This window comes from Calidris pugnax, unplaced genomic scaffold (genome assembly GCF_001431845.1).
Source record: "Calidris pugnax isolate Ruff unplaced genomic scaffold, ASM143184v1 scaffold95, whole genome shotgun sequence".
Taxonomy (NCBI): Eukaryota; Metazoa; Chordata; class Aves; order Charadriiformes; family Scolopacidae; genus Calidris; species Calidris pugnax.
In genome coordinates this window covers 9,704,050-9,728,774 of record NW_015090885.1, presented here as the reverse complement: position 1 = coordinate 9,728,774, position 24,725 = coordinate 9,704,050, and the positions used below count along the sequence as shown (strand labels likewise).

Sequence of the window (24,725 nt, the reverse complement as noted above, 5' to 3'; positions counted from 1 at the left end):
ATATCTTCTGTGATACTACGTAAAAAGGAAGTATTTCCTGCCTTACCCTATGAGAACAGCAGTTGAAGGTCCTTTGTGGTATATCTGGTTTTTTTTTTTTTGGACACGAAATGGTCAAGTTTTTTGGTATAAACCCTAATTCTGAGGGAGATAAAGCACGTACAGTATTAACTACTTATTTCTGACTAAAGAGGATGTTTTCCATTGTAATATGTATTTCAATGGTTTTGTTATTAGGTTGTTGAAGACTATGCTGGAAGATGGCAGGTTCCTTTGCCTCAGCTTCAGGTGCTTCAGACGGCGCTCTGTTGTTTCACGTCTGCCTGTGTATCATTCCCAGCTGAATGTGAGCACGTACAATATGTATTGAGTAGCCTAGCTTTGTAAGTACATCTTATTTTCTTATTACTTCCTTTACAATATAGACTCTGTGTTACTTCTATAATTGCACTAGGGTCTCGGAGATCCTCAGAGCTTTCAAAAGTGGTTTTACCAGGTGATTTAACTATGTGGAACCAAGAACTGCTAACTGAGGATACAAAAAGAAGAATTTAGTTTAGTCTTTTTATGTCCTTGTTGGATATTACAATGTTGTGTCATAAGGATTTTCTGGCAAAATGAATAGTCTAAAGCAATAAGTGATCACCATACAGACTTGTTTTTGGGAAATCTTATTTTAGAGCATTTGAAAACCAGCCTTTGACAGCACATAATTGTAAATTAAGGTTATTTAAAGTCTTTACTGTTCTACCTCTAGTGATGTAATAAGCTAAGTGTTTGTTAAGATAGATTTAGTGTAGTGTTTAATAAGTGAGTCCATTTTAAAATGGATTTGTGTGTTTGAGTCATCAAAATGGTTATGGAGATGACTTATTATACAGTTAACTGACCAAAAGTCATATTCAACTTAACAAAGAACTGCAATATGTTAGGTTATGTATCTTGCTATAATCTTGAATTTCTTGATGCGTTGGTGGTTTTCCCACATGAAGGCTGACAGTGTCATGGTAATAAGCGGTAGATAAGTAGAAGTCCCATTATTTTTTTTTCTTGCTCTAAAATCCTACTTTTCAGGTTTCAAAACCTCAATGTTGAATGGAAGAAAAAAATATATTTTTTGAGTTAGATATGCTTAGCTGAGATGCAGTGTACTTGATCTTCTCTCAGTGGATGAGACAAAACCTAAAAGCTGGCTTTATTGCAAGTTCGGTTTGAGTACATTGGATTTATTTGTCCAGCTGGTTAAACTGCTGTCTTGTTGAATGTTGCTTTCAAATACAACTTGATTACTCAGTTCAGAGTTTTGTGTGGAAATGTCTCACTCCTGCCTCATCTAGTCATTTAAGTAAACATTCTCATAGTCTTCCTCTCTTAATTTACTTGGTCAGGAGGACTGAGTTGCTTATCCTTTCTTCTGTTCTTGAACTATTAGTGTTAATAGGAGTCAAGGCTTTATCTGCACAATTGCAGAGTATCTGTTATCTTTAAGTGTTGGTGAAATTTCACCAAACAGATTTACTGTTTCATGTGTGTGTGAAACTATTTGACATGGGACTACTTACAGAATCGGGAGATCAGGATTTTTAAAACTGGAATGCTTGGGTATCAGAATGACTAGCAGTTACATCAAAACATGGTGACCTCTTTCCCCCTTCTCCTCCACCTCCCTCCCCTCCCCCCCCCAGTTTTTAGGAACAAAAAACCTCATTAAGTTCAAACCACACTTTTTAAATTTTTGTTATTTTTAAATATCAAAGCTTGGGAGGAACAAAAGTAGAAATGTGGGTATTTGTTGTATGTAGGGTGGTCACTTGCTAATAATCTAGAAGTTAATTGATCGCTGAGTTCCTGTCACCCTTGTCTGTCTTGGGTTTTGGAGCTGGGTTTACTCATGGAGATTTTCTTCCATTCTAGAATGCCACCTTATTTTTTATTTCTGGCTCTGTTTGACTGGCATAGTTTTGTACGTGATATCATAAAGGGATCCTGGGACACAGTAGTTTCAGTTACCTGGGAAACCTTGCTCGAATCTTTTTTGAATGCTTTTTTGAAAATTTGTTATATATTAAGTCTTAGTTCTTGGAGAGCAAAAATCTGCCTGACAGTATTGTCATGCTTGAGTAAGATTTCCTTGGTAACCAGACAATAAACTGTTAACAGTAGTGACTGTTGGCTTTTCCTATACTTAGTAGCCTTTTTAGTCATCCCAAATGAAGTAGCATCTGGACTACCATTTAGATTGGGGAATTTTAATAATGGTGCCAGCATACTAGTGGTCTTAGGTGATCTTCTGATGCCATTAATATCAAAGTAGTGATGTGATAAATCTAGCAATATCATATTATAAATGGATGACTGTAAATGTGGATGGGCAATGCTGCAGACTGTTTTAAGGTAACAGAGCCGAGCTGGAATTGACTATTGTAACTTTAACTGAATGGAGACTGGTGGTGAGGAAACATAAATATTTTGATAGTTTCCTTTATTAGTCTGATAAGAATGTGGAGCAGGTAAATTGATTGGGAAGAAAACTGTAGTTTACGCTTGTCCACTATAAATTTCTAGGTTTGTTTTTTTTGAGATCCTATTCTCCTTAAATCAGTCAAAGCAAATAAAAGTGGGTTTATGCATTGCTTGCTATAACTAGTTTTGTCTTACTATTGAAGTTCCAGTTTGACTGCTTTCCAGATCATGACATGACTCATGCCTGACCTTTCCTGAGAGTCAAGTATGGTGCAAAATTTTGTTTATCAACATAAAATGAGATAATGTTTTTTCAAAACAAAGTACTTACGTGGGTAATAGTTGTTTTTTCGTTCCATATTTGAGATTCTAAGACCTAATCTGGAGAAAAATTATGTCATTGAACATAGTGAATGTGTATCTTAAATTTTCTAGGTCTTTTTTTGGCATAGCTTATTACTGGTTAGGAAAAAAATTACTGTAGCATAATCTAAAGGAAAGCTGATTTTATGATACTTTTGCATTATTCCTAGACAAAACTTCATTTTGTTTTTGTGAGTATTAAAAACTTTCAATGCACAATATTTCTGAAAATGTTACTGAGAGGAAAAATTGCCTTAGGTCTGTTCTTTAACTTCTTTTGAACTGCTGTTATTAAAAATGAAACGGCTTGTAGGAATACTTCGTGTGTTATCTGCAAATGTATTGAGGATTGATTTTATGTTTGGGGATAATGGCAGTGAATTTAATTGATCTGCAAAAGAGTTTCTTGTCCAGCTGTTTGTGAATATCTGTCTTTTGTTTTAAGAGCTTGCAACAAAAGCCTAAATGCTGCATTCAGGAGAGAAATTGCCATCAGCAAGATCTTGAGTCAAAAACCTGTAGGTTGGAAGAGTGTTGGAACCTCTTTCAGGAGTAATTTTCCACCTTCTTGCTTTCTGCCTCCTTATTTTCCCTGTTCATTTGGGAAAAATGCCTAGAATAATCTTAAAGAAAATTATACATATTTTCTTCTGTTACAAGACCAAAGCCTTTGCTGTTCAGTCCTGTTTCTTAAGCACCCTAGATGCACAGTTCTTTTTTAGTAGTACTGAAAGTACTTTTTTAGTTAGTACTTTTTTAGTACTATCTTTCCCTCTGAGAATCGCTCAGTTATTGCCTGCTTCTCATGACTTTTCTCAACTAGAAATCGCAGATTTTGTTAGTGCAGTACTTGATAGTTAATTTTCTCAAATAGCAGTTAAATATCTCATAATCTAAAGGCAAAGCAATAGCAGGTGCACTGGAAATGGGTGGAGATCCATGAAATCCAACTACCTAGTTTTTGATTGAATTGACTGAGTTGCAGGTATTATCTGAAAGTATGCTTCTGTAAGTGAAGATCTAAATTGACTTGAGCTCTGGAAAGCTTTTTACCAGCCTCTCTGATTCTGCTATCAGGATTTTTTGTCTCAGTCACTGTATTAAAAATAAATAAAATGATAGACAAGTCTTTTAAGATGATGGAAAACACGGAGGCCAGAGGTCAGTTTGAATCTAGGCTGCTGTTGAAAGGATTAGTCCTGCCTCTTCCCTTATCTACCACCTCTTTTGAGATAACACATGTGAATTCATGTTGCTGCACGTAGACCTGATTTGCTTAAAAACTTGATGGTGGTAAAATGGAAGTTTAATGAATTCATTTGAATGCCATGAAGAAGGTAAATGCAGTTCCATTTGCATATTTGTGCAAAAGCTCTCTGAAAATAATCTTCAAAGTCTTTTTGGATTTATGAAATTAATAGCAAAAGGCTTTTATTTGGAAATATGAAATTAATATTACCTTTCAACCTGCATCTTCATGGAGAGACTTCAGTGGGTCTACAGCAAGACAGACTGAAATGGAATAAAATGTTGTTTTAGTAGTAGAAAGAGCTTATCATACTTGAAAAATAGGAATTGTTGGGAATCTACATTCATGTGAAGTTACTATTTCTTGAACGTAACTCCTTATATGCTATAGTAATTTTACAGTTATCCTCTTTCTTCCTCAAAATTACTGTATATCTGACAAATGCTTTGGCTTTTGAGGAAGATTCCCTTTTATAATGGTGAATGGGGAGCAGCAGTATGGAGGACATGAGAGTTCTTGAGGGAGAAGATCAGGCAGGTACTGTGAGTCTAAACATCCTGAATTTATGAAAAAAGGTGTGGCAGAAGGGATTTTAAATTGTGTTTATGTATAATCTGTCTTGTTGCTGATTTGGTCCTGTTAGCTTATCTATAGCTGTATTGTATTTGCGACTTGATGCCTGATGAAAACTGTGTTTGGGGGGGGTATGAGAAAGTCTAACTGCAAAAATCCAGCACAAAATGTCAGACTAACATAAAGTTTTTGAAATATGTATTTAGAGAGTGTTGGCACTAGCCAGACTTTTTAGAGTGACTCTGGCATGGGCATGGGTCTAGAACTTATGACAGTCCTAATTTTGGTTTTACTGCTGTGGAAAGACTTATAGTAGTTTCATTTTTTGAATGAGCATTTTCAGTTTGGTTGACTTATCACTACTTCTGTTTTTTAGGAGTTTTTTTGAATTGCTGCTGTTCTTTGGAAAAGATGAGTTCTATGAAGATCCTTTGAAAGATATTTTAGGTTCAATCCAGGTAGTGTTGCCTACTTTCGTATAAACCTTTATTTTAGTACATATAAAGACAGTTTTTGTGAATATATAACCTGGAGGAAACAGTGAACATTACAGTGAAAGGAGGTAGCTGCTTTACTTACATTTCTACCCAAAGGTAAAAAAAAAATGGGTGTTTGAAGGGAAGACCATTTATTGGTACATTTATCACCAGTATTGCTATTTTAATCTACTTAGACTAAGTAAAACGTACTTAACTTTGTTTATAGTGCCAGTCTTCTTAAAGACATACTCTGTGCTTTTCCTGTATAAAAGAGAGAATCTTTGCTTGTTTATATCTTGCAAGAACTTAATGGCATCCAGTGTTGTGTACCAGTTCATGACATGAAACCTCAAGTTTCCCTCTGCATTTTTAAAGAGTTAATTTGAAATTGAAGCTTAGTCTCAATGAACTCTTCAGGTCAGCATAAATTTGTACTGTTTAAAACTGTTGTACTGTTGGCTAGACTGAGGCAAGGTTTTGTACAGCTGTATACAACTGCGTAAGATAAATGATCCTGGATTTAAAAAATTGACCTTTTTTGCCAGATAAGTCTTTTTGACCTGAACTGGTTGTTGAGAGTTGAGTTCACTGCATGCGTACACAAGCATTTGTGCCAGCATGAGAGGAAACTTTGTTGTAGGGAAAGAAAGGATGAAAAACAGGGTTGTTGCTTCAGTTAATACTGATCATGGAACTGCAGTTGGAGAAATAGCTATCTCGTTATTTTTATGTTCATACCTGTTTGTTACTGCTGCTACAATTAATGTCAGCACTACTTAGTTACCAAATCGGCAGCAGTTACATGCTTGACTAGAACTGGTGGAAGAAGGCGGTCAAGGAGTGCGTTAGCAGCCTCAGGAACGGTTATGTCCTCTTGTATAAGAGTAATGGGACGTTTTGGCAATCTGGCAATAAGTACTTTTTCAAAACAGTCCATGAGCATGAAAGAATTTAGGAAAAAATGTGATGTATAATATTTTTTTCTGTGCTTTTGTATTACGGTTCTCATTTGTCTTGACTTTTAAACAATTAATGTATTAAAAAATATCTTAATTTTGTAGATAAAGATTTTCTGAATCAGTTGTATAACCAAACTGGCAGTGAAAAGGATTGTTTCAGTTGCTTATATGGTTTTTACCATAAAGCATATTCATCTGAACATAAAAAAAAAAAAAAAAAAAAAAAAAAAAAAAAAGAAATTAATATTAAATGTACACAGAGCTGCAACTGGGTCTTGTAGTGGGAGCATTAACTAGTTAGTTTTCTGAAGGAAGATAAGTGAAGGCACAAAAAGGGCTTGGCACTCAACTTGTATTGATTTGATATGAGTCAGACACCCAATTATCCTTTGTGCTGTTGAAAAATCCACCCTCGACTCTAATTCTTCTATTGCCATAAGAGTTGACACCTTTTAAAACACCATTAGGTATGCAGTCAAAACAACATAATACTTCAAAAATTACTGGTAGTCATACTTAATTGTCTGTAAAATACTTCTTTAAAAACTCGATAATTGGAGTCAATATTTCAGATATCTCTTCTGTATATTTTGGGGTTGATTATTTACTGGGAGAACGACAGCTACTGGTATTTGCACCAGAAAGAATGACAGAAAACTACTACACAGTAGTTGCCTATGCTTTATAAATAGCCCTCACTTAATTGCAAAATTCTAATTAAAAGGACTGAACTACCTACCAATTCAAAACCTATTTACTCTGTCAATAATTCTGCAAGTCCTAATGTTATTGTTTTTGAATACTGTAAGCACTTAATTGTTTCTGTTTTGTGGTGTTGGTTTTTAACAAAAAAAAATTTTCTTAAAAAAAAAAAAAAAAAAAAAAAATTGAAACTAAAAGAATTTACAGCAAAAAACATGTGAAGTTGATTATGTGTGCAGAAGCCATTCTTCAGCTGCACTTTTTCTTTGTTTCAAAATTAGATACCTTTTCCTTGTAATTAAAATTGTACTGTTGGTGAATATTAATGTTGATACTTTTACCAGCAAGTAACAGGGCGGGGGGGGAGGTGCGCGAAACCTGGCATATGTGTAAATCATGGGTGGCCAAACCACTCCAGATTACTTTAGGCAAGCATAATTTCTGTTTTGTAGAGATTTGGTGAAAAATGGTTGCTTGAGGGCTGGTGACTCACATACCTTAATTCAGATTTTCCCTCTTAGAACTCAGACACCGTGACTGGATCACAAATCCAGCGTCAGCATGTCTAAATCTGTGCAGAATAGCATGAGGTGAAGACTCCTCCCAGACAATATGCCAGTAATGTCTCTAATTCAAGGAAGGATGTTTTTGCATTGTTACATGCAAATGACAGACTCTTGCTATGTTCCTGTAGAAGATATGAGCATTCTGGCTTCCACAGTTCTGTTACTGTTTTTAGAGAATATAAGTTGTTGCTTTAGGGCTTTGTGTAGGCCCGGTCAATAAAGGAATTTGTAGCTTGAATTGTTGACTGAGGAGATATTTAAACATGTGTAGGTTTTCATATTTCAGGATGGCCTAATTTTGTTTATAGACAAGATTTTTTTTCCTTCTTTCTAATTGTTTTTCTTTTTATATGTAGGAATGTCAGAACCTTCTAAATAGATACAGAAATATGAACCTGGAACTAGTGACTCGCATCATTCGAGATGGTGGACCATGGGAGGATCCAGTATTACAAGCAATTCTTAAAGCAAAGCCTGTATCACAGGACTTGGGTACTTCATTTACCGCATTTATTTTTTTTTATTATTATTATTTTTTTAGAGTACTGAAAAATGTGTTATTTATATGCTTTTTTTGGATATTGGAGTCAGGTGTTGTCAGCTGGCATTGCACATATTTTAACTATTTTTCTGTAGTAAAATGTTCTGGTCCCTTTTTGTGCTTGAAAATAGGCCACTCAATGTCTTCGTTAGTAGTTTAAGTCTACTTCTGTAGTGCAGAGATCAGATTATTTAGGTAGAAGGGCCGCTGAGCAGCTGCTTATAAAATGAGTTTACCAAATCCAGGTGTTCAACCCCTGAAAGAGCATGGACTTGACTTCCTGTAGGCCACTGAAGTAACATGATCAGGGGAGGTCCTGATAGCTATTTCTGTATCATGGTACTCTGACTCATTTAATTTTTCTTTTAAATTGTAAATACTTGGCCTTATGGTGTTCCTTGTCCCTGTTTAGAATGAGGCCTGCAACTACGCTTCTTAGCTGCTTTCTGTTTATGTAATTCCTAGACTTGGGAGTAGGAGAAAGACTTCTGTTCAGGCTGCAAACTAAAACAGCATTTTTAACAGTGCGTGGAAACAAACAGTACCAGAATGTCAATGAAAAGTTCATAAGGGGAAAATATCTAATGTACAGCAAAGTCTTTACTAATATCTTATGTGAGGCATTTGCTAGCAGTGTTCATAGAGGAGCTCTTAAAAGTTGTTTCTATTTGATAGGGATAGAAAATCCTATTTCTTCTGTAGTTACTATGGTGTAATGCATGATCCAAATTCATCACTGTGTTTATGACACTCTGGTCATTCTGTATAGAGAGGAAGACGACGATAAAGTCAGAACAGCTTGGTGAGCTACCTCCTTAACCAGAGAAAGTATTCTGATAGCACATTAAAATAACTAAGTTACATTAGTTACATAGTCTTAGTTGTTTTGTCTCTCTTTTGTGAAGCAAGGACTTGAGCAACATAGTTTACCCATTATTTTTATTAAATCTCTGATAAACTTCTAGTCAAATACCTACAGAAATTAAGTGAAAACAAAGGTTGTCCTTGATTTGCTATGTATCACATGCCGAACTCTAGAAATTTTGATGGTCATGGTCTGAAGTTAGGTCTCAATCTCCATCTCTCCAGCAAAGAATTAGTTTATTCCTTTGCCTTAATTATTCCCTTGATCATCATGAAGCCTCTATATGATGGGCAACAGATTAAAGATTTTTACTTTTAACCTTGAAGAGTAGGAGTGAAGGCTGCCTGATGTCACTAGGTGAACATTTTGTTTCCTTTTATTGCAGGCCACATCTCCTTTCCCTCTGTGGAGGTGTTCTTCCTCCTTTTATCTTCTGATGACCCCATGCACCCCCTTGACATATCACGTTTGCAATGGCAAACATTTTATTTTAGATAATATCTTTTGGAAGCTTTTTCTTTCTTGTCTCACTTCCTTTAAAATCTGATTCTTGTGGCGTTTAAGCAAGGCAAATATTCTGTGCTGCTTTACAGGCTGGCAGTACTTGGTGTGTATTTTGAAAGTTGGCCATATAGTTCCCTCAGGGATCGCAATTTTGAATGAGTAAAACTGCTATTATTGCTGATTCACCAACCATTACTTGCAAAAGTCAGTTTGATAAATACGTACTGTGTGAACTACATAATCCTGTCTTGGCTTCATTAATTACATGTAGAAGCTTAGGCCAAGACAAACCTTGCTGTCTCTGTCTTTACATGAATTGTAGTATAATTTGAGATGCTGCAGTCTATTTCAAGATGACTGAAAAGGAAGGCAGCCTTTGGGTTTAAAGAAAAACAGCAGGGTTGGAAGGTAGGAGCAGTAAATTTGTAATAGATTAGGGAGAATAAGGCGGCCTACTGTGAACATTTAGAGGAGAATATTGTAGAGGTACACTCAGATGTAAGCAGTCAATTAGTTTCTAAGCTGATGGTTGGCATGTGTCGCCCTAAAGCAAAGCACCGCACACGCTGCCTGGACAAGAATAGATGTTGTTTTTCCCAAGCCTTCTTTAATGTATCACAGACTTGGCTAAATGCTGCTATAGTTAGCAGTTGTCCTTTGCTTGAGGGGTTAGGAGAGAGGGGGTAAGGAGGACGTTCTACTACAGGGAGGGAGCACAATCCTGCCAGTGGTGTAGCTGGAGCTCACAGGCTGTTTAAAAACAGTGTTGGAGAATGTAAGAGACCCCCTCCCCTTCCCTGGGAGCTTGTGCTGTCAGAGGTGGGATTCTTAGTTACGGAGCAGAGGGCCGTACTGACCGAAGAGTTCTCCACATAGAAAGTGGGAATGATGTAACAAGTTAACCTGTATTGTGAGCTGCAATCTTCACTCATTTAAGGGAAAATGTTGTTACAGACAGTTCTTAGACATGCAACATTTTCTTAACGTTAGCACGTAACAAAAGCTAACTATTTCTAGCCTAGTTTTTCAATGTGAATATTCAGTATTCTGTTGGGTAACGCTTGTATCTGACACTGATGATGGGGTTTGTTATCGTAGAGTATGTTAATTCCAAAAAAAGAGGCACCTTTACTTCTAAGGATTGTTCTGTATGATCACTTTTTCCTGCAGTTAATGACCACTGTTAGACACTGGCTTTTCTTTCAGTCCTCGTTTTCACTATGTTTGTACCCAGAAGTGCTAATGGATGGTGAGAATGAGATCTTCTCTTGTAGTGGACCTTAAAGCTTTTATCACCTTGGATAATATTCCTTAAGTGTTCATTAACAAATAATCCATTAGCTTGTGTAAAAATAAAGATGGTAGAGAAATCTGTTTCTGAGCTTAAAGAATATCTTTCAAACCAGGTGTCCTCTTAAAAAAAAAAAGTTTAAGTGAGAGCTTGTTATACAAGTGATCTTTGTTTTGGGAAAAAATTTTCTCTTGGCTGTTCAGGTTGTGGTTTTCAATAACCACTTTTATCTTTTTTTAATCCTTTTAAGTGTCACTTTAAATGGCTTATAATATACAATACAGGTTCCTTCTAAGGTATAAACTTCCCATGCGCACTTCTTACCTTCACTGTCTTTAAATTGACAATCTGTTTTCTTTTTTTCTTTTTTAAAATATGAAACACTGTACAGTACACACTAGAAACTGTGGAGTTTTTACTCTTTCTCTTAAGGTAGCTGTTGAGAATATAAGAGGAAGATCAGGCCATATTGTTGAATACATTACATAAATGTTAACAGACTATTGACACCTCAGAGTGTGCACTTACTTGACAAGATGCAAACAATTCTCAAAATAAAAGCAGCATTATTGTTTTTTGTAGCCTTGAGTGATATTTTAACTTTTAATCCTAAGAGATACTAGAATCGTATGATCTTTTATAATACAGATCCTGAGGCATGTCTTCTATGTACATCATAGTTCATTAAATACTTAAGTATTTTGAGTATCTCAGATGTCAAATTATTTCATTTGAATGTTAGCTTTAAGATTAGCTTTTTGATCTGAAAAAGAGATTTCCAGAAATCCAGCGTTAGATTGTAAAGGTATTTAGGGATTTAGATGTAAGAATTGTGCCCAGTAGCACTTTTAGAGGAAGAAAAAGCATATTTTCCACTTAAGTAAAATCAAGGTGTTCAAAGTTACTTAAAGCAACAGCATGTGTAATGTATTAAACTTTTTCACCACTCCGAGCTCTTCCATTTTAATGGGTAATGAGTATCCTAAGTTGTTTTAAATGTTAACAGTTATAACGTTGGAAGTGTTGTCAGTCCTGTACCACCCAGATTCCAGTGCTGAGAAAGGAGGAATTTTTCTTTCTTGAAAATGTTCGTATCTGCTTTTATATAGTGTATATTTTACTAATCCTTTGCAGCACTTGTTTTTATCTGTTAGAAACAAAATACTGAATTAGATTACTGGTATAAGAAAAATAACAATTTCTGTTTCCAAGCAGAAGGACAGATTATTGATGGTATTTAAATTCATATTTGATAGATTCTTTAGCAGACCCTTTTAAAAATATTATTTGTTGACCTTGCACTAGTAAAAACAACATTACATTTAAATAGATTTGTTGTTTGGACTTCATATTCTAATTGCCTTTAAATCTTTCTTTTCTATACAGTTAACAAATATTTAAGCTCTGAAAATCCACTGTTCTTTGAACTACGTGCCAGATACCTTATTGCCTGTGAACGCATCCCTGAGGCAATGGCTCTTATCAAATCTTGCATAAATCATCCAGATATCAGTAAAGATCTGTATTTCCATCAAGCTCTTTTCACCTGTCTTTATATGTCACCATTAGAAGATCAGCTATTCCAGGAGGTATTGTTTGTTAGTATACCTTTTTTTTTTTTTTAATGAAGTGGTACATTATACTTACTGTATATACAAGTTGTCAAGTGGAGCATATGGAACTCTGTTTTTGTAGAACCAAATGTCATAAAATCAGGGAACCGCAGCAGTGTTGCTTAACTTAACTATGCAAAGCTTAAGCCAGCACTAAGTGTTAAGAGCCTACAAATCTAGTTGACCTAAATGCAATTTTTTTTGGTCAAGTTTATGTGCAGATATATTCCCTAAATAGGTTGAGTCATTAATATTTTGTAACTTGAGTGTTTTGACTGTTTTACTATTGACTATTATTTTAGCAAAAGCACTTGAGCCTGGTTGATGTCGATCCAGTGTTTTGTACGTTATATAGTTTTGTTAGCCTTAAAGCTTTTTTTAATAGTGCCCCCGTATGTAAAATGACACTCTAGCTGCATGTGACCCTACTTTTTACCACTGAGAGTACTTACTAGATAACAATGCTTTTCTTAACCTTGTTTTAAGAGCAAGCTTCTGTCATGGAAAAAAGTGCTTTTGTGTAGTCTTTAATTTCTCAAGCAATTATTCTGATTGTCATTACTCTAAGAAATATCAGTGAGCTCTAAGTGTCTCCAAAATATTTACTTACAGACCTGCACAAAAGCTGTTCCAAAGAAATCCTTTGTCAATAGCAACTCCCGAAGTTTTTGGTTGCTTCTTTAATAAAGCAAGGTCTGATAGGTTTTTATTTTGTGTTAGCAAACTTATCTAAAATGATTTTTATTTTAATTGTATAGCACTTGTTGAGGACTGATTGCAAGAGTGGAATTGAGATCATCTGCAACACTGAAAAAGAAGGGAAGACTACCTTAGCCTTACAGCTATGTGAATCGTTCCTAGTCCCACAGCTTCAAAATGGGGACATGTATTGTATATGGTAAATACTTTATTTCTGGTGAAGCAGCTTAGCAGATAATAAATGCTTATTGCCAAAATGAAACCCATCTAACTTTGAAGTGTAGCTCAAGTTTAAAATACCAGATAAAAACATTCTAACATGATTTTTAAACATTCTTAGTACGTCTGTTATGCCTGTTGCCTTTTTACATGCAATCATGTAGGTGGTAGCCTACATAGTACATAACACTTATTAACTGTTTCAAAGTAACAGAAGGGTGAGCCTTTACATACTTAAGGGTGTAAATACCTATAAATATGGCATTTATTATTAGCAATGTGTAACAATATGCAGTCTGTAGACTTTCTGGCAATGCAGGTCATTTGCTGTCCTGCTAGTTAAATGACACTGCTTATAATAACCAAGCTGTACTATGTCACCAATGTGTCTAAAAAGAGAATATATGATTGTGAAAATGTGCTATGAGTTATGCAAACTTTTACTTCAGTAACAGAGCCATAGCATAAATGGTGGTTCTCTAGAAAACATTTTCTAAAGAGTTGTCAAATTTCATCATTCTGAGGACTAAAAGATGGCTAAGGAAGATAATTCTTCTGTTTAGCCTGTATAATTTCTGTACCTAAAGTAACATTTGCATTCTTTGATAAACTATGCTTTATTTCTTTCTTTCATTATGTAGTTGAAGCGAAAAGGCTTGGTCAGCAAGGATTTGATTGATTTTGTTTTCTTATTAATCTGTGTAACTAATTTTAATATGGAGTTGAGAATATATGTAGGATTTCCCTGCTCCCCGATTTCTGGGAATTGAAATGTAAGATGCCTTTGTTTTTGGGAAAGTAATAAAGGACAAACATGACAATGCTTAGTTTGTTCATAAATTTTTCCTTAACTATTGGGTAATTGATTGCAATGAATCACGCCCTTTGGAATTATGATTATGACGTATATTCACAATGCAATGTATTGGCAGTACCTAGTGGCATTTTTCATTCAGTCTGTCCAGAAAAAGGAGGGCATGACTGTCCCCGTAGGACTGATAAAGAAATTCAACAAAAAGGGTACATAATTTGTGTGAGCCCAGTGACCAGCTTTGGAATGGAATCCAGTGTGACCGATTCTTGCCCAAATGCTGCACCTTTTGACTTCTTACTTATCAGGAAATTTGCATATTTACATAACCTGTACGTCAGTTATGTGGCTAGTGCTTTCTGTTTCAGGGAGTCAGTCTTTTAAGAAATTATTTTCAAATATTGGAATTAAACCTACTTTTTATACCTTTTGCTGTAGTAACATGTTAACCTTGCTGTTATCCAGTTCATCAATAAATTTTGCATAGTCCGTTTTGAAAATTGCTATTCAAAACAAGATCTCTGTCCTTATGTTCTGGCAAAGTGGATGTGAAAAATGAAGTGCCAGAAGAGACTAAAGTACTGTTTGATACCTGTTTATCAAAGAAACCTTTTTGGCATCTCTTAGTATTTTTAATCTTCTGTTCAGAATATAGAACTTGAGGATATTTGAAAGAGTTCAAAGCAGTTATGTCTGTGCAGGTAGAATAGCTGTTTTGTTCTTTACAGATCCTGAGCCTTAACACTTGTGTACCCAACAAGAGAAATCTGCAAAATAGATAACTTAAACTGGAACAAAGTTTGTGAAGGCATGACTCTACTGTAACTCAAATTACTGAAGAAGTAGGAGCCTGGTTAAATTAACCTATATTGTGTATTTTTTCCATAGAGAAGATTTAAACATCTTCAGCACAACATAAATTATCTTGCCTTGTTTGGAATTGAGGACCTTCCAGATCTAGCATCAAACACTACTAGTAAAGATATCAAAATAGATTAGAAAACTGTAAATAGATACTTGCTACCGCTTCATGTGAAGCAACCTATATAAAATCTTCAAGCTGAAGCTATTAGCTCTCATTATCTCAGAGGAAAATGGACTTTAAGCAGCTCTGTCACAAAACTCCTATTGTTTTCACTGATATTAAGAATATACCCTAGATTTAGGTGATCTGAATTATTTTTCTGAAACAAAAGCCCACTTACAAACTAATCTCAAAGCAAACTGTGCTTGTCTTACTAGAAATATTTCTGTCCAAGGTATTGGTAAGAGATCAGTCCATAATGATGTTATTAATGACTTTCTAGTATCAAAAAGTGGTATCTCTTCAGGAAGAGAGCCAAAATTTTGATGGAACAGGCATAGCCAGGCAATTTTTAAATGCTGTTGTGTTTTTTTTTTTCAAGTAGTTCCTATGCAGTAAATTCAGTAAGTCAAAGATATTTTTTTCCTGTGCTTGATCAGTCTTTGGCCATTAGGTAACTTTTGTGAATTGGATAACATTTTGATAAAGTGTGCTATCTGTACCCAAGGGAAGGTAGGACTTTCTACTTAACAATAGGAAAGGATTCGTATCTAGCTAAAGTAGAGTGAGCTTAGCCATTCTCTTAAGTTGCTGATGGAGACATGCAATGGTTTTGGTATTTTGTGGGCCATTAACAAGCTGGAATACCCGGTTGCCTCTGGTAAAGAGGTACCAAGTTCTGTGACCTCATAGTAGCAATTTAAGCTGCCCCAACACATATCTATAATTGTATAAGCACAGGCCTTAGTGTGAACTAAGTTATACTATCCTAGAATTAAGTGTCATTGAGTGCTATACTGCTATGCCATTAATAATCAAGCAAATGGAAAACTACCCCTGCCTACATTATCTCAAGTTTGTCATTTGTGTTGTGGTTAGTGGCACAGAAATATCTCAAGTGCTGCTAACCAGCATTAAAAGCATTAAAGCATATAAGTGGTTGAAATAGAGGCCAATCAGCTTTTCAAGAATGCTTTAATCCTTAATGATTATCAAAGTCAGAAATGTGCTTGAGGAGGAGAGAAGCTTTTGTGTCAACATAGGCTAAGACTAAAACTCTATTTTACATCAGGGTGGTTTTACATCATGGTGGTTAAAATGGTTTACCAGCTTGCTTTTCACCCATGGAGCTGTTCCTTCTACTTTCAGTTTTCTCCATTCCTTTTTCAGTTCTTTCCTTGTGCCAGCCATCACACTTGTCTGAACACATGGCAAGCCACTTTAAGCACTAATCTCTCAGAAGAATAATTTGAGTTTTTTTCAGGTTCTCTGGGATTAGTGTAGAAATGGCTTGCTCTGGAATAGTATGAGACAAAGCAGAGAGTAAGTTGTGTTATTTAACTGCTGTATCTCTTAACAGCAAAAACATTCAGTTCTTTCTTTCATACCTCAGGTTGAGATTTTTACTGATCTTTTTTTTTTTAATGAATGGTTTGGTGCGTTAATTTCAAACTTGTACGTGAAGCTTGCAAAGACTTAAAGAATTTAGAAATCCAGCCTAATAAAGCCAAAGGTGAACAGCTTCTATCTTTAGAAAACCTGTAAGACTAATTTTTTTGTGGGCAGAGCTGCTTATAGGACTCTTTTCACAGTTTCCCCCATGTATGTTTGATCTTTCTTTCAACCTCAGTTTTCTTGGGTTTCTGGAAGAAAACAATCAAGCTCTCTTGTCTAGCTCTTAAAATGTTAAGCAGAATTGTAGAGCTGTCCTAACTTTAAAAGTGAAGTTGATGTTTTGTCATAGGCAGTTCTGTCACTTCCCTTCATGCAGGCGCTGACCTTACTAGACAAGCGTAATCTCAGGTTTGTCTGATTTGTATCTGGCACAGACTAGAGACTCTGCAAGATCAGCCAAATATTTTATCACTAACTGGGTTTGTGTTTTCTGAGGGAGGAGGCTGGTGGAATAAAGAAGTGTCTTCCTTCAGAAAAGTGAAAGTCGATTGGTCCCCTGTTTTCATTGTAGTGTTTTGGTGGGACATCTGCCTGGTTCTGCCTACATTGACTCCTGTGTAAAATCTTTGTGCTGGCAAATTTTCTTATAACTAAAAGTTAAGTCCAGTTGCCTTTCCAAGTCTCTCAATTAATAGTGTATAGAACTTATGGACTGTAAATTTCAATGAGCTATATGCTATATTTTATAGACTAAACATATTACCTGTGTAAGAGCTTTGCTGCAGGGTCTAGCAATCTATTCTGTTGTCTCCTTGTATCAGTTAAATGTTATTTGGCTGAAGATCATAGAAATGTATGAATAGCTGTAGAGCCTGATACTTTGATGTAGCTGCATGTTGGCTAGAAAGACCAGTGATGACAGCAGTAAAAACAGAAAATTGTGTTGTAATATGTGTAGCTGGAGAACATCAATATTTCCTGTCAGTGGGCTGTATCAGAAGCTAGCTTTCTACAATGCTCACATTCTCCACATTCAAACACTTCTTTTCCTGAAGGACTCCTCATTCTTGCACTGAAAGTCAAAATCCCAAGAGCACAGAGCTTGCTGTTCAGCCTGATGTTTTATTGCCTGTGGTGTTAAGGGCTAAATACTGTAGCATCTGATTTTATTATGCAGTTCTCCGATACTAAGCTGAATACATTAATATTTTGTTGAATATTTAATTGGCTCAGTGATAGGAGATACCCTGAGTGCTTTAACAAAGTAATTAAGTTGCAGTTTCCATTGTGCATGTAGTGTACATTCGTGGTATTAATTAGATTGGTATTACACCCTCAAATATGATTTTAGCTACAGTATATGCAAATAATTGTTCTTAGTAATGCATCATGCTTAGTGATAAGAGTTCTAAAACTCAATCTAACTGAAATATTTTGTTCTGTTCTTATAGGGACCTGATCTTCATTTGGAGTAAACTGCAGCTTAAATCTAACCCATCAAAACAAGTATTTGTTGACCAGTGCTACCAGCTTTTAAGAATTGCTACAAATGTCAGAGTAATTTTCCCTTTCATGAAAGTCATTAAGGATGAAGTAAGTTTTATTCATTTGTTTTACCCCCCCCTGCATTCTTTTTGTCACTAGTTAAAGAGAAGTGATGTTTATATTGTGTAATGGCTACTTTTTGTGGAAAGTTAAGAAGCGGTAGGGAAGGCCACCATACTAATGTAAAAAATCTGTCAGCTTCCAGAACATGCTTTACTGTTATGATTGCCCTTGATCTGTTGTGTATGTTTAAGATTATTTTTTTTTTACTGAATCCTGAATTTTTCTTTCTGTCTGCAGTAAGTTTGAGGAATGTCATCCTCTACAAGTAAACGGGAAAATTAATACTAAAATACAGGAAGCAAGTTTTTTTTTTCCCAGCCTGACTCCTTTAAGGAAATAGGACTTGTGTAATGCTATTGTATTTGCCTTTAATCCTTGTTAGGTTCTGGATCCTTTCATCGGTTCTAGTCAAATCTGAAGAGGTGCTTAATGTAACATAAAGGAAAAGCTAGACTAAGATAGGAGAAGAAATATTTTTGCTTCGGAAAACTGCACTGTATTTTATGCTTCACTTGTTTGTTTTATACCATTCCATGCAAACATCTGCAAAAGATGGTAACGTGCAATACTTTGTACACCGGAGTGCGAGTTGTTTCCAAACAAATGTTTGTTATCTTTGACCTGACTGAACAGACCTCCTTTGTATTTTGTGCCCCAAATAAATTATAAATTAGTTTGTCATGGGTGCTGCTGTACAGTTCTAAATGCAATGATTTGCTGCTGTTCAAGATTTTTATCTCAGTATGTATTCTAAAATACTTGTGGTGACGTGAATAACTTCTCTTTGTTCTTTTCTGAAAGAACATCTGAATGTTATTTTTTTCTTTATTAACCACTACATATGGAGCATTGTATGTATTTGTTAACACACATTTAAATATAGGTAGGTATTAATTATTTCTAAACTTCCTGAAATTCTTTTTACACTAATCTGCTACATGTTGGGCTGTATGTCTCTGATCATCTCTCAGAGCTACATGTTCACGGCCCAAAGTGTGGAATAGGAGTTCAGTTTGTTGGAAGGATAGCTTGTCAATTCTAAAATTCAATCCTTGTAAAATACTTAGCTATGGCTTGTTATGGTTTCTCTGGTGATCATTGTTCAAAACTGAGGGCAATATTCTATAGCTTGTATTTTTATGCAATGCAAGTTAAATCTGTTAGAACAGGGACAAAATAGAGTAACTATCCAATTATAGTATGAAACATCTTCTGTCTGCATGTCCATTACATAGGCTACTGCTAGATCAGATGGGATTTGCTGCAGTCCTGTTTTATATCCCCAGATAATGAATTGGACTTAACTGTAGAACTGCACGTGGCAAAAGTATCTGAAGCTTTGTTGACAGTAGCTGTATACCTTTCAGTGTGAACCAGATGATATTTTTGAGCATTTTTGTATCTGTATTTTATAGTCTTGTTTGAGCATTACTTTAAAATGTAGATGCCTTTAGATGAAGTTTGCTAGCAGGATGCTTTCTGAACTCTTAACTATTATTTTGCAAGTAGATTAATATAAATACATTGGATATTGATGTTCAGGCATTGTTTATACCAGTTTGGTTTTTTTTTTTCCTGTGGGTCTATTGTTCTTTTATTTTACTTTCAAGCTGCAGAATTCTATAAGCTCATACGGAAAATACCGTTATGCATACTCTATAATTATCTACACTGTAATTTTCTTTCTGCAGGTTGGTGAAGATGGTCTTCAGATATGTGTTGAGATATGTGGATGTGCCCTACAGTTGGACCTCCATGAAGATCCCAACATGAAAAGTCTTATTTATAAAGCAATTGCTCATTTTCTGCCAAATGACTTGGAGATCCTCAGAATATGTGCTCTTTCAATCTTTTTTCTTGAGCGCACCTTGGAATCTTACTACACTGTTGAACACTTATATAAATGTGCAGATGAAGAATACAATGAGTGCACTAGTTCTGTTCAAAACCGTGTCCGTTTTGAATTGCTTCCAATTTTGAAAAAAGGTTTGTTTTTTGATCCTGAGTTTTGGAATTTCTTGATGATCAAGCAGAATTGTTTAGCATTACTGGGGGATAAAGCCTTTGTTGGCTTAAGTGAAAGTACACTGGAAAACTCTACTGCAAATACAGAGAAGACAGCAGAGCATAGGGCTCTGAGTGAGGAACGTGTCTGTTCAACAGATGTAAGCAATGGGGAGTTTGACCCTGAAGACCTCTCTGAAGCCCAGTCCAAAGGTAATGCCAAAAAGAACCATGAAGCTCTTGAGGCATCTAAAATGTTAGATCAAACTGTACCAAGGCACCGCTGTGTGATATGCAACAAGGAATTTCTTGGTGGTCACATTGTGAAACATGCACAAGCTCACCAAAAAAAGGGCAGTTTTTCCTGTGTACTTTGCACCAGAAAGTTCAGGCAAAAAGGACTTATGCTGAAGCACTTAAGGAATCATGTCAGGAAGATAGAAAGGCAACATCTTGCTGCACTTCTTGAGGCTGGTCAGCAGGCTCCTGCTGTTAATGAACTAGAATGTTCTGATGTTTCTGTGTCTCTTGAAAATGGGAATTCTGATGGTTCCAAAGATAATGAACCAGAGACTGCAATAGTTCCAAGTGCTGACCAAGTGGTCCAAGAGGAGGAGGAGAATGCAGAACAGGTATTTGATGCAGTCGAAAACCATCTAAGTGACCAGGACGATGCTACTGAGAATAGTAGTGACAGCTGTTTCAATAATGTTCCTGACGCTCTAAGTACAGAAAGTTTGCCTGAAGATGATGAGAACTCCAGTAAAGACTCGCCTATTCTGCATAAAGTGAATGGAGCCTTTTGCCCTCAAAAAGACATTAATGCAATGGACGAGGAAGGAAGCTTTAAGTGCCCTGCTAATGGTTGTGCTAGAGTGTTTAAAAAGATAAGATGCCTCAATAAACACGCAAGAAAAACACATCCAACTGATTTGAAGGTGCAGCAGCATATAATGAAATGGAATAAAGGAAAATGTCGGTTCTGCCAGAGAAAGTTTGCTGATTCCCAACATTTTATAGACCACCTGAAGAGACATGTGTATCCAAATGTTTACTTTTGTTTACACTTTAATTGTAATCAGAGATTTAAGCTGTCAACTGAGCTTGCAGAACATACAAAAAGTCATAGTGTTTTTAAAGCTCGATGCAATTTTGCAGAGTGCTGTGAGCTATTTGAGGAGCTCCCTTTGCTTTATGAACATGAGGCTCAGCATTATTTAAATAAAACACCAGAATGTTCAGAAGACGCAAGTGAAAAAGATTCTTCAGATGATCCTTCAGAACTTTGTAGTTACCAAGATGATGATGAATCTATTAATGAAAAAGAAACTGTAGATTTACCAATTCCAACTTGGAAGTCAAGGAAGGATTCTACAGAACCAAAGACTTATATTCAAAGTGTTGAGAAGAAAGCAAATAATGTAATTCACAACGGAAATGAAAGTTCGTCTGAGGGTAACGCTACAGTTTTAAGTTTGATAGACCAAAAGACACCTGTGATACAGCCAAATTCTGAAAACTGTAATGTTGTTAGTGACCAACTAGTCAATGGGCACAGTGACCTAGATCAGACATCATCAAAGTCCTCAGAAATACCTTTGGACAGAGTGGCAGATGAAACAAGGACAGAAAATGGGTCGGTGTTACCGGTTTTACAGAATTGTCATGATATACCACAAAATAATGCTGCTGCCTCGCAATTACCTTCTAAACCAAATCAGACAGAGAATACTTCGTATGGTGTCATCTTAACAAAACCGTATGTTAGACCATTGCCTCCAAGTTATCTTGATGAACGATACATTAGCATGCCAAAACGTAGAAAACTTTTGACTGATGAAGTAGATGCACATTCTGAACAAGATAAATTTTGTAGCAAAACAACTGAAAGATTTAGATGTGGCAAATGCTTGACCATCTACTGTAATTCAGAAGCACTTGAGGCTCACCTTGCACAAAAGAAGTGTCAGACGCTCTTTGGATTCGATTCAGATGATGAAAGTAAGTCTTAACAGTCCTTCTGGGTTGGTTTGTTTGGAGGTAAATGCCAACTAGGAAATGGTCTTTGAAAACAGGCAACTTGATGGAATAGGTAAGGCAGACACAACTTCTAAGCAATTGTAGTATGCCAGATCTTAAGACAGTTAAATCACAATATTGTGCTAAATTGGAAGTTTATACTGGACATCTTGTTTAGAGTACGAATGAGGTTGTCAGAATTGGTAGGCAAATCTAATAGAAAAGACCTCATAAAACAGAAGGGGGTAATTCTGTGTGTGTTTCCTTGCATGCTTGAAATTAAACATGTTGAAAAAACATGTTCTAGATTAAAGAAAATTTGATCCCAGTGCGTTCTCTTTTACAGGTGCCTGATTTAATGTTGTGGGAAAAAGTATCAAACGAGGAGTGGTGTAAGAAAACACTACATGAAGAAGCATCAGTTCGTTTCCCAGTTGGCCTTAATCATAAAGCAGTCTCGAATTACTAAAGTAAAACATGACCTTGATAAAGACAAAGCACATTTTCTAGACAAAACTCACAGAGGAATAATAGGAGCTCTGCAGGTCTTGAGTCCAGAAAGGTTGCTACAAAATCCCCAAAGTACCAGTTATCCGAAAAAGCCACATTCATTCCAAATGTGTGATTGAAGCTTAGCGGCACAGTCTTTCAAGCGTGAAGGTTTAAGGAAAATAAGGCATACAGTTGAGCAGGTAGAGAAAGCAGAGGTATTAATTGCCTTATGGAAATAAAACCAGCTAATTCTCAAAGCTGCTTTAGTTGGAAAACGTGTGGTTAAAGGGTATCCATCCACACAGCTGGGAAGGAGTCATTCAAGAAGGTGCTATGTTACTATAATATGGATAAGAAATGTATAGAGGAACATGTGTTCTTTTTTGCAAAGTTTGAATATATGATTCCATTATCTGCTCTAAAGCATGGAGCTCATTTCATCAGCTTACACTCAGAATCCAAAAAGAGGAATGTAGAAAGAAATCTAAGATGGATGGAACGCTTGAATAGCCAAAAACTTGAAGTACAGAGCATGCAAGGAAACGTGAGTTGATGTGATCCCAAGTGTGACAGTTATGCACAGTGGAAATCAGAGGCATGCAAGAGAAGCCCTTTTCAAGGCTGTGGTAGATGTGTATGTTGAGAGTGTCCTGGAAAACATCTGCTGCGCGTGCGGGAAGACTAAGATTGAAGCAGATTGAAACACATACAGAATGTGAAGGGGGTTTAGCTTGCATTACAGGGTAGAGTTAAACTAATTTTCTGGCAATACAGAGGTCCTTCAGCTGTTGGAATGACTGAAAAAACTTGAGAAGGCTTCCTGTTTTAAAAAAAAAAAAGGTAGACAAAAGCAGAGCATGTGTCAAGTTGGGGAAAAAAAAGATCAGGAAGAGCCCGTTTCACATAGGTGATACTGCTTAATGGTAGTAGGTCACAACTCAGTACTGTAACTACTTACGTTCTAGAGGAAGGGAGAAAATATCTGTCAACTCAACCTTAAAACACATTACGACCCTATCTAGTAGCATCTCTTGAAAAGATAGCCTTTCCCAGAAGTTAGTGAAGGATTTAGACTTAAATGTTAAGCACTTTATCCAAAATTCCCTGTTCATAGAAACAATCAAAATGTGAAGATGGGAAATTTGAGTCATTCAGCTCTATATGTAACATTGAAATACAGGACATTCGGAAACCAAAAAGATGCTGTTGTAGTTTTTGGTCTTCCCACCCGAAACAGAAGTGTGGCAAATGCACATTGTCTAATTACTGTGTTAATTTATCCTCTAATTTATCTTATACTGTCTTGCCACCTAAAAATATTTTATTTGGGATCCTGTTCATTGTAGCTGAAAAAGTTCATGTGATTGTAGGCATGGAGGGTATAGTGGTGAAAAACTGCTATGTACAGATGGAGTCATCACCGAAACGTAGGACAGCGAAGACCAGCCATTCCTGCTCAGCTAGTTTGCTTACCGAATAGTTCATCACAATGCTTGTATGGCATAATAAGATGATCAACTTGCTTAAATCAACAGATACGTAAAAAAAAAAAAAGAGTAAAAAAGTCAAGAGGTACAAAAAAAGATCTGTTCATTGTTAGCAATGGCTCACACTTGCAAACCTAAGGGTTTCATTGTAAAATAGGCTGTTCAGTAGTTCTGGAACTTAAACTTAGATCAGTAATGCCTCTGCTAATAATCCTCTGTGAAATTAAACAGATATTTGCATTAATTCTGCTTCCTTTTCCCCTCCTGGGAGGTAAAAAGAACACAAATTCAAAATCATGCTCTTTTGACTTCTGGAAAATTTTTGCCTTAACTTTGAGTTGGATTAACGTAAAAGGTTATAAAATTATGATCACAGGTATGTGTGCACTACATTACTGATGACTAGCCCACTTTCAGAGCTTTGTATGACATTTGAGGCACCAAAGAATTTTTTTTGCAGTTGCAAAAAAACTGATTTTAAATGCATCATTCATTATATATTCATATATACACACACTATATATATATTTACATATATAAATACATTAAAAGTTTTTAAACATAAATTTGATGGGGACCTTACCAGCCAAATGCACTTTCACGTTTCTTGCTTTCAAGTTACCAACTAATCTTTAAGGACCCCGTTTATCATCATGATTGTTCCTAGGTTCCCCTTTTGTTGCTTACCATAGTTAATCTAGTTGAATTTGCTTAAATATATTTGGGGAAAAAAAGAAAAGGTTAATTTTAAAGTATTACAGTTTTAAAAATCTGAAAACTCAGTAGATATGACAAAAAT

The 24,725-nt window shown here is 35.8% G+C and overlaps 1 protein-coding gene across 3 annotated transcripts; it reads left to right on the top strand.

The window, feature by feature from the left end:
- Window positions 1–241: 241 nt before the first annotated feature.
- ZNF654 (zinc finger protein 654) lies at window positions 242–23,993 on the top strand. 3 transcript variants are annotated; one of them, XM_014947392.1, is made up of 8 exons: window positions 242–383; window positions 5,025–5,106; window positions 7,711–7,846; window positions 11,942–12,144; window positions 12,927–13,066; window positions 17,768–17,909; window positions 19,616–21,929; window positions 22,294–23,993. In XM_014947392.1, the coding sequence occupies exons 3-8, from the start codon at window positions 7,744–7,746 to the stop codon at window positions 22,299–22,301; spliced, it is 2,910 nt and encodes a 969-aa protein (XP_014802878.1). In that variant the 5' UTR covers window positions 242–383; window positions 5,025–5,106; window positions 7,711–7,743; the 3' UTR covers window positions 22,302–23,993. The 3 variants fall into 3 exon arrangements, with proteins under 3 accessions (XP_014802878.1, XP_014802876.1, XP_014802877.1); XM_014947390.1 differs by having other exon boundaries at window positions 244–383; window positions 11,942–12,153; XM_014947391.1 differs by lacking the exon at window positions 5,025–5,106 and having other exon boundaries at window positions 244–383; window positions 11,942–12,153.
- The last annotated feature ends 732 nt before the right edge of the window (window positions 23,994–24,725 follow it).